This window comes from Callospermophilus lateralis, chromosome 18, assembly GCF_048772815.1.
Source record: "Callospermophilus lateralis isolate mCalLat2 chromosome 18, mCalLat2.hap1, whole genome shotgun sequence".
NCBI classification, from domain to species: Eukaryota; Metazoa; Chordata; class Mammalia; order Rodentia; family Sciuridae; genus Callospermophilus; species Callospermophilus lateralis.
The window spans coordinates 50,939,494-50,950,116 of record NC_135322.1 but is presented as its reverse complement, the minus strand read 5'-3'; the positions used below and the strand labels follow the sequence as shown (position 1 = coordinate 50,950,116).

The 10,623-nt window shown below is 39.7% G+C and overlaps 1 protein-coding gene across 5 annotated transcripts in view; it reads right to left on the bottom strand.

Moving 5' to 3' along the window:
* Positions 1-320: 320 nt before the first annotated feature.
* Utp4 (UTP4 small subunit processome component) overlaps positions 321-10,623 on the bottom strand; it is a 32,176-nt gene continuing 21,873 nt past the window's right edge. For 4 of the 5 annotated variants that reach the window (XM_076837813.1, XM_076837816.1, XM_076837815.1 and 1 more), the window contains 6 exons: positions 10,164-10,320; positions 8,755-8,861; positions 6,309-6,404; positions 3,310-3,495; positions 1,162-1,272; positions 321-511 (listed from right to left, as the gene is read on the bottom strand). In XM_076837813.1, coding sequence (XP_076693928.1) covers positions 395-511; positions 1,162-1,272; positions 3,310-3,495; positions 6,309-6,404; positions 8,755-8,861; positions 10,164-10,320 — 774 coding nt within the window. In that variant the 3' untranslated portion in view covers positions 321-394. The remainder of the gene's footprint in view (positions 512-1,161; positions 1,273-3,309; positions 3,496-6,308; positions 6,405-8,754; positions 8,862-10,163; positions 10,321-10,623) is intronic. The other variant, XM_076837817.1, reaches the window with a different exon arrangement.

The following is a 10,623-nucleotide window of genomic DNA, read 5'->3' as shown; positions in this document are numbered from 1 at the left end:
ATCTTTAATATGTAACCACAATCCCCTGCCCTCCAGGGGACACCTTCTCATGCCTTTGCATAGGTTGCATATTGGCAGGAAGTGACCTTCACCTTCAGCCCTCTGAAGATTCAGGCACATGGTAGGAAATAGAGGGACAGATCACCTTTTTTTCTGAGATCTAAGAACAAACAGGAAACTGGAAAAACTAGATGAGTTGTGGCTACTCAGAACATTATCCCCATTGCAGGAAACCTCCACTCACTTTTATCCAGTGAAGGGAAATTACTGTCCATTGTTTTAGAAGATAACATTAATAATGACTTGTTCTAAAGAATAACTTTGTTTTATTATCATGATTTGTGAAAAGAAACAGGGTAGACAGTTCAAGGAAGGACACAGACAGTGCCCTGTTCTAGGTTCCAAATTTCTTCTTTTTGATGGGTGGTGGGAGCTGAGCGATGATGTCATCCAGGGGCCGTTCTACTGCCACAAGTGTCCTTTCATCCAAAAGATCCATGAAGAGTAAGGGCTGCAGAGAGATGATAGTAAGGCCACCAGAAGTTATAATCAAGGGCCAGTTCTGAATAGACTAGAACTAAAAAGCTAGCCTCATTCAAAGCTCAATGAAACCAAGTCTAACAATTTTTCCTGCACTCAAAACAGTCAGGAAGTTGTGAGCTTTTAAATGAATCCATCCATTAAAAAAATCTGACTGTGGAAAAACTCTGAGTTGGCTCAAGTAGCTGTAGCATCATAAGTTCAATGGATATGTTTAATATACAGTGAAAAAACTTGCTATAAAAAGGAAATCACAACTAATTCAGTGACTTGAATTTGCTTAAAATTCATGTCAGGAACATTCTCTAACAGGAAGTCAAGTTGAAAAACCAGCTTTCACCCTTAAAAGACCCCCACCAGAGCACCAACATCATTTGAGATAAGTATTGAACACCTGCCTCTAACTTAAGAACAATGAAAAAGAAATGCTTCTAACTTACTGAGGCAAGAACAACCGAATCAAGACACAGGGACAGAGGACCTCAAATGGTCATTTGTCCCTCCCAAACCAGGATTTCTACATATAAAGTGAAGGTGTTCTTGTCTTCTTATTGTGGAGCTTATTACATTTTGATAATACCAGGAGGAGTCAGTCATGCAACATACAACAAGATATTTTACCTTATATATTTTAGAAATTTTAAAGGCGTGGGCTGTGCGCCTCCGGAAGACATCTGATTCATTTGTGGGAGGAAGTGGATTGTAGAGTAAGGTCTTGTCATTTGGAAGAGGCTAAAAAGACAAAGGACACTATTTAAAAACGTTACTTTTATTTTTTATTTATTTATTTTGGGTACCGGGGATTGAAATCGGGGGCACCCAACCACTGAACCAACATCCCCAGCTCTATTTTGTATTTTTATTTAGAGACAGAGTCTCACTGAGTTGCTTAGCGCCTCACCATTGCTAAGGCTGGCTTTGAACTTGTGATCCTCCTCTCTCAGCCTCCCAAGCCACTGGGATTACACACATGCACCACTATGCCCGCCTAAAATGTTACTTTTATTGAACTTGCACAGACCAAAGGACTGTAGTGGTTTTTCAGGCCAACATCATCTTCCAATTACCATGTTGACTATTCACTACTTCTGTATTTTACCTCTATTTTCCTTACTTTGAAAAGACAGTTGTGGAACTATTCCAATCATACCTCAGATAAATAGGGCAGGAGGAGGCAAGAGAGCACTTGGTACTCCACAAGATCAAAGGACCTAGTTAAGGATTTTGGCTAATCTCACCAGCAAAACTTTGTCAGAATGGAATAAATCAGCATGTGCAGAAACTCAGCCCACACAGGATTTGTGCTTTCTAGACTCTTTCCCAACAAGATCACAGACTGGCTAACTGACTGAAGTTCTCCCCAGGTGAAACCTCAACACAAACCACTCCCAGTGATGTCACTGACACTTCAAGAGATGGCCTCTGGCGAAACAAATGATACTTCCATCTCTGACTTCTTGGGAAATAACTGTTCCCAGTTTGAGGAAGTGATGGACTTATCACCAAGGCTTGAGAAAAAAGCCATCTGGACCAAGTTACAGGGAGGTATTCGAGTAGGAGGGGCCCTTCCTGTTATCACTCATCTTGCAGAAGGCACTTGTCAGCCAGCTCTGCTTCCCACACCCAGAGGACATAGGGCCCACGAGATGAATTTCAGTGACACATCCCTATGCACACCTCCTTTAGAACCATCTGCTTGTTTCCCCATGCTCCTTCCACCCCCACCTTCATAGATACACCAAAACAGCCAATGTTGGTTGTAATCTAAGCCCAAAGCGCAGTGCTGGCATGGCCATAGCCCATAATGCTCCTAGGAAAGAAAGCCTCTGCCCAGTAAAGACATGTATATTTGGGGTCTAGGGTTGTGCCTTAGCGGTAGAGCACTTGCCTGACATGTGCGAGGCCCTGGGTTCGATTCTCAGCACCACATAAAAATAAATACAATAAAATAAAGATTGTGGGCTGGGGCTGTGGCTTTGCAGTAAGTAGAGCACTCGCCTAGCACATGCAAGGCCCTGGTTCAATCCTCAGCACCACATTAAAATAAAGGTATTGTGTCCAACTACAACTAATAAATAAATAAATAAAGACTGTGTCCATCTACAACTAAAAAAATATCTTTACAAAATTTTATAAAGGGCTGGGGCTGTAACTCAGTGGCAGAGCACTTGCCTAGCATATGTGAGGCACTGGGTTCAATCCTCAGCACCACATAAAAATAAAATAAAGGTATTAAAAAAAAAAAAAAGACATGTATATTTGGGGTAAATCAAACAGCAGCTTGCAAAGAATCATAGTCATGAAGAATGGACTTTTTTCTGACTGAACTTTTCTCAAGACTTTAAGACCAACTCCTCCCTGCTACAGGATCTTTAGCCAAGGGATACAGTGGTCAAAACATCTAATTTAATGAAACCATGTTATTCAGCCGCCCTAGGATTTTGAGTTGAAATAAGTTCGTCAAATCAATGATGTTCCCTGATGAGAGTGATCTTGTGAATACCAACCCAATCACTTTTCTACTTAAGTTTGTGTGCTTACTGGCAAAGTAGAGAAATAATCACATCAACAAACACCAGCATACAAAGGCTAACCCCTTCCCTGAAAGCCTCCCAACAGTGGAAATGCAAATGAGGAAATATATCAAAAGCTGCTTTCCACCAAAGAATATACTAGGATATTTAATTCTGATGCTTTCTCTCATTAGTCTCTATGAATTTGAAGATTCTTAAGTGAAAAACATTCAGGGGGGGATAGTGCAGAACTCACCAACGACTTATCAATGATGCAGAACATGTAGGCATCATGGAGGAGGATGTGCATTGGTCTCTTGGGATGAAAACTGATGTGTGTGATGGGAGTATCTCTTTGAAGCCAAAGATGGTGAAACCCCTGTTTCTGGATATTCCGGCTCCACTCTGTGTACTGTTTTTCTGGGATACTATACTCAAATACCTGATGAAAGTAAAGATTCAGAGGGAATGTAGCTCAGTACCCACAAAAATCCAAAAGGGTCATAACCTTTATGGGTCTTAGCCCTGATTCCTGAACAGAAAATAGCTAAACAATACTTGATTATACCATATTTAGTCTTATGCTTTCCTACCACTTGTTTTTAAATGTAAACTACAGAATAAGAGAAAAGAAGTTATCCTGCAATCTCCCCCACACACTTTTTTTTTGATATGGGGGATTGAACCCAAGGGTGCTGTACTACTTGCGCCCACCAAGCCACATATCTAGACCTTTTATATTTTTAGGGTACTAGGGATTGAATTCAGGGGCACTTGACCACGGAGCTACATCCCCAGCCCTATTTTGTATTTTATTTAGAGACAGGGTCTCAGTGAGTTGCTTAGCACCTTGCTTTGCTGAGGGTGGCTTTGAACTCTCAATCCTCCTGTATCAGCCTCCTAAACTGCTGGGATTACAGGCATGTGCTATCACACCTAACTATTTTTTGAGACAGGGTCTCACTAAGTTGCTTAGGGTCTCCTAAGTTGCTGAAGCTGGCTTTGAACTTGCAATCCTCTTGCTTCAGTCTTCTGAGTTGCTGGCATTATAGGCGTGTGTCTTGGTACCCAGTTACCCTGCAATCTTTATTTTTTTTTTCCCAAGTGAAAGAAGTTTTATTGATAAGCAGGTAGAACAGTCACAAAAATACAACATGCAACACACACACAAGAACTGGAAAGTTGCCAGACAGCCCCCACTCTCCTTCCTGATCTCTATTTTCTCTACATTGACTCTCTCGGCCTACTACTGCTCCTGCTCCCTTGTAACTTTGGCCCATCCAGTTCAGATTTGCCTTGAAGCCAGTGAACTCCTATATCCAAGGAGTCCAGAGCCAACTACTATTTGACCAGAATTTGTCTTTTTGTCCAATTCTTGGGCAAGAGTCTGATTAGCCAAGCTCCCCTGCCTTTGTGACCTGTGGCTGCCTCTAATCTTGTTGGGGAGTGTAGTGGCAGTGGGGGCAACCCTTCGATCTTGATATCTCTCTTCCTGAAGACAAGAACAGCCTTAAATTTGTTTTTCTTCTTCTTTTTTTTTTTAGAGGTAGTAGGGGACTGAACCCAGGGGCTTCCTACTACTGAGCATCCCCAATCCTTTTTAATTTTTTATTTATGAGAGAGGATTTGCCTAAATTGATGATGTTGGTCTCAAATCTTGATTCTCCTGCCTCCGCCTCCCTAGGTGCTTGGATTACAGGCATGTGCCACCACACTCAGCTGGACTTCAGTTTCTTGCTCACATCTTTTCAGAGACTTTTCATGCATATAATAATATTGTTCTGTACCATACTTTTTTCATTTACCCTTATACTGTGGAGACTGGCACCTATCGATACTTACACAGATCATGACCCCCTTTTTTCCATGTTTTTAACAGATGTAATATTTGTACTTATTTATGAACTACAGTTGTAATTCAGTACATATACAAAATATATAATAATCAAATCATAGTAATTAGCATTTCCATTTCCTTCAATACCATTACTATGTGTTGGGATTCTCTATGCTCTTCTAATTGTTTTGAAATACAAAACTTAACTTAATTGTGCCCTTTTGAAGAACACAATCAACAGTAATAATCCACTCACTTTATGGATTAACCATGATTTACTTATCTCATCTGCTTAAATGGACATTAGGTTGCTTATAATCTTTGGCTATTCCAAAAAAGGCTGCAATTTATTCTTTGTCTTTTTTGCACAATTGAACACATAAAGGAAGAATGCTCAGAAGTGGAACTTCTGAGTAAAAGTCTATATGGACTTAAAAATTCTGAAGAAACTGCCAAAATGTCCTCCAAAGGGGTACACTAATTTATGCAATGCATCAGAGGGTTCCTTCGCTCATACATTTTGTATTTTATTAATTCTGTAATCCTTGCTAATCAAACAGGTACAAAAAAAATTCCCCACCAGTTTTAATAACTGAAAAAACTTAAGGGAACAATGGATAGCAAAAGATGTCAGGTGGACAAAAGCAAGGCTGTACCTTCACTAAACTTCAGCCTTCGGTCAAAGACTCAGTGAAGAGATTTCAGTTTTTGGACACAGTGTGTGTGTCTGAGTGTAAAAACTGCTCATCACAGTACTAAGTAGCATTTGCCTAAAGGTCTACTCAAATATGCTCTCTAGATCACGTTTAATCTTTCTAAGGTCAGGGGGATATATGATGATGTTTCTTATCATCTCCACTTTACAGATGAAACAGAATATTGATGATACCTGATTTCCTCACCTGCACAAGTAAAAGTGGATTATACATTCTTTAATCACTTTGAATTCTCAAAATCTTGTCATCCCATATTCAGCTTAGGACCTGAGCCCATGTTATCTATTAGTCTAAAATTAATAATGAGTGGAATGAGCACATCAAAATTCCTCCACCCAGGCTGGGATTGTGGCTCAGTGGTAGAGAGCTGTCTTGCATGTGCGAGGCACTGGGTTCAATTCTCAGCACCACATATAAATAAATGAATAAAATAAAGATCCATCAGCATCTTAAAAAAAAAAAAAAATTCCTCCATCCTCCTATTTCTGTGCTCTAGAATCTGTTTCACCATGCAAACTGTGCCCATCAAAACAATAGGTACTGGCAGCCTAAGATGAGTCCAGGTCATGCACAGAAGCTTCTCTTCACACAGGACAAATAACTGTATGCTGTGCCTTCTGAGAAAAGATCCTTCAACCATTACCTCAGCTTCCAGGTTACTATCTAGTAGAATGGAATTAGATGCACTGAATTTTCTCTTACCTGCTGGTCAGAATGAGCGATGACAAGGTTGTTAGTAATGGGTGCAATGGCCAGAGCAGTCACTGGAAAATTATAAGCAGGCACTGTGCAGTGAAGCTGGGAACAAAATAACAGAAAGAAAGAACAACTCTTTAAGGTACCTTCCCTCAAGAATGACTAGATGGTGTAGGTCAGGTTTTTTTTTTTGGTGTTTTTGTGTTTTCGTTTGTTCATTTACTTATTGGTACTAGGGATTGAACTCAGGGGCACTTAACCACAACCCCAGCCCTTCTTTTGCATTTTATTTTACTAACAGGGTCTCACTCAATTGTTTAAATTGATGAGACTGGCTTTGAATTCTCAATCCTCCTGCCTCAACCTCCCTAGCTGCTGGGATTATAGGTGTGCACCATGGTGCCTGGCTCATTTTTATTTTTTTGATGCTAGGATTAATCCCTTATACATGCAAAACAAGTGCTCAATCACTGAGCTACACCTCTAACCCCTGAGTAGGTTTTTTTTTTGTTTTTTGTTTTTTTTTAAAAAACTGCTCCTTGGAACTCAAAAGAATTCTAAAAAGTATCCATAAACTCCAGGCATTTCACTGTCAATAAACCTGACTTTCATTTTAAAAAAAAATTTGGTACCAGGGATTAAACTCGGGCACTCGCTCACAGAGCCACGTCCCCAGCAGATTTTGTATTTTATTTAGAGACAGAGTCAACTGTGTTGCTTAGTGTCTTGCTTTTGCTGAGGCTGGCTTTGAACTCGTGATCCTCCCATCTCAGCCTCCCAAGATGCTGGGATTACAGGTGTGTGCCACTGCACCCAGCTTGACTTCTTTTTTTTTTTTTGTGGTGTTGGGGATTGAACCCAGGGCCTTGTGCATGTGAGGCAAGACTCTATCAACTGAGCTATATCCCCAGCCCCTGACTTTCATTTTTAATGTATGTCTGATATTTAGAAAACTGACAGCATCTGCAGAAAATTCAAGAGGCAAGCTTTTCCAACCAGGTGTGGTGGTACACACCTTTTATCCCAGCTACTAGAGAGACTGAGATAGGAAGCTCTCAAGTTCAATGTCAGCCTTAGCAATTTAGAAAACCCTGTTTCAAATTAAAAATAAAAAGGTCTATGGATGTGACTCAGTGGTAGAATGCTTCAGGGTTCAATTCCCAGTACCACCAAAAAAAGAGTAAAGCTTTTCCCTCAGAGTAAATTTGTCTGAATGAATTCCTCATAAATATGCCACTGAACAGGACACCTACAGCTCTAGTCTACACTGGGTTTAAAATAAATTAATGCCTAGGGAGGATATTTATGTACAGTTGCAAAGTACACATGCACTAAAGAAGGTTCTTTTATTTTTGATGCTGGGGATGGAATCCAGGGCCTTTCACATATCAGGCAAGTGGTTTACCAATGAGCTACTCCCTAACCCATAAATACTCTCTGAAATGGCAAGCGAAGCTCAAAGGTAAATTTTTAGTACATGGCAGGAACATGTAATAAAGGTTAAGTTCTGTATGCAGTAACACACAAATCTATGAAATTGTATTTTGGTGTCTATAAACTCTAATGCTTCCTGTAAGTTTTGAATAGTTCTAATCTGATTTTAATGAGGAAGATGAGGATTTGTAAGGCATAATTCGTGACTCAGTTTTTTGTTTTGTTCTGTTTTGTTTTGTTTTTGGTACTGGGGATGGAATTCAGGGGCACTCAATCTCTGAGCCACATCCCCAGCCCTTTTTTGTATTTTATTTAGAGACACTCACTGAGTTGCTTAGCACCTTGCTTTTTGCTGAGTCTGGCTTTGAACTTGCGATCCTCCTGGCTCAGCCTCTGAGCTGTTGGGATTACAGGTATACGCCACCTCACCCGGCATGAATATCAGATTTTCAAATTTCTATGCATGAATAGTATTGTCATTTTCAAATTTCTATGCATGAATAGTATTGTCATTTCTAGTGACTGATTTTAATGTAACAGAGCATGGCTTCTGAATTTCAACAAAGTAAATCAAGAATCTAAAAATAGGATAAATTTTTGGTTAGAAAAAAAGTCTAAGATGACTATTGTAGTGCATGCTTGTAATCCTAGAAATTTGGGAGGCTGAGGTAGGAAGATTACAAATTTGAGGCCAGCCTTGGAAATTTGGCAAGACTTGTTTCAAAAAAATATAAAAGGAGGCTGGGGTTGTGGCTCAGCGTTAAAGTGCTTGCCTAGCATGCTTGAGGCACTGAGTTCGATCCTCAGCACCACATAAATGTAAAAGAGAGATATTGTGTCCACTTAAATACATTTAAAAAATTAAATTAAAAAGGGATAGGGATATAGGGATACGGTACAGTGCTTGCACAGCATGTGTGAAGACTTGGGTTCAATACTCAGTATTGCAAAAAAAAAAACAAAACAAAACAATAACAACAAAACCCCCCAGACTGCTGCTATGAAATCCTACACTCACCTTTAGATGCTTTACATTGTACACATGGACTCCAGCACTAGTTCCTGATGCTGCTAACCAATTACCATCTGGACTGACTGCCAAAAGACACATGGCCTCCACTGTCCCTGTGAGGGTAAGAGAACAATTAAGTCTGTGAATTTACAATGTCCACAGCCAGCCTTGCCCTGGAGATGATGACAAAAACCAACAAGACCAACAGAGTTTTAAATCAGTGATAGGATAATCTGTTGAGTTATTGCAAATTAGTCCTGAATTTTAACTTGTCTAGTTTTTAACTAGCCAATCCTCATGTAAAGAGACCAGAGAAATAAAAATAAAGACATCACTTGCTCAGATCTGAGTAAGACAGTTTCTGTGCCAAAATATGTGCTACATGAATCCCCTGCCCCAAACAATGAAAAAGCTTTATAACAGGACATATACCAGCTTCGAAAGAATGGGTGGCAATAACAGAAAGCGTGCTAAAAGTGTCAGTCTAATAAGTTTTATTATAAAAATCATAGGTACTTTATAAATACTATCAGTTTAATTTATCTGAACCCTACTGGTATGCTTCTGGAACAGCTTATGAACAGGGAGAGTTAAAGTTCAAAGAGTTGACTTCCCAGGCTGATGGAGACTACATGATAATGAAGCAGGTAAAAGTGAACGGATGGGGCTGGGGATGTGGCTTAAGCGGTAGCGCGCTTGCCTAGCATGCGTGCGGCTGGGGTTCGATCCTCAGCACCACATACAAACAAAGATGTTGTGTCCGCCGAAAACTAAAATAAATAAATAAATAAATATTAAAAAAAAAAAGTGAAGGGATGGGAAAAGCCCATGAGAAGTATCCAATTATCAGTTTTAAGCTGCATGCTAAATTTAAGGCTACAACAGTTGACTCAGTAATAGTCACACTCACTCATGCATACTCATGCATGAAAAAAATAGTCATAAACATAAAATGAACACAGGTAATGAAACTATAGACAAAAGGATATCTTCACTTTATACAAACAACTAACCAAAATCTAACATGTCCACAAAATCCCTACATTCAAACACATTGGAAAACACCAAAAAATTAAGGGTAGTTATTTCTGGGCGTAGGGATTAAAGATGATTTTAACTTTTTTCTTTCTCTGCTAACAAAACTCTTTAAGAAGCATGATGAAACTTCTCTGGCCCCAAATAAGGAAATCAAAAATCCAGTGAGAAAAGAGTAGGTGTGAAGAACATTTCAGATCTCATCCAGCATCTTCATCTGCCAGATACCCCCTCCTACTTTAAATTGCAAACACGTGAGTGAATGTATTTGCTGGGTGGGAAGAGCATGCAGGAACACCCAACACTGAGGTCTACAAGGAAAAAAAGTTATATTTGAAACTCTAACAACTCTCCCCCATGGCTAGTTAACAAACTCCCACCTGACTGAGGCTGGAAAGTATGGAGGTGCTTGAAGCTTCCTTCCAACAGCTGAAAGATGTGGAGAGACCCTTGATTTGATGCCACAAAAAGCTTTTTTGAATCTTCAGAAAACATAATCTGAAGCGCAGAGCGAAGGAACGCAGGCATTTTGGAAACCTTTGGGAGAACCAACAGCAAATACCAGTGAAAAAGAAGGTAGATCAACAGCCCAACAAAAATAATCACATCCAGGCTTAAAAATCACTAACATTTCCCATCTCGAAGCAAGCCAATCAACTAAGGGCCTAGAGCACTAGTATGCCTACTGTAACTGTGTGTCTCCCTTTTCATCATGACAGTAAATGCTCAATTTTCTGCAATGGAACAACTAAGCTATATGAAATTACTAAGCAGGAAAGCATAAACTTTATTGCTACCTTTAGCATTTTCCTACCCCTCTCAAAAATATAAATCAATTCA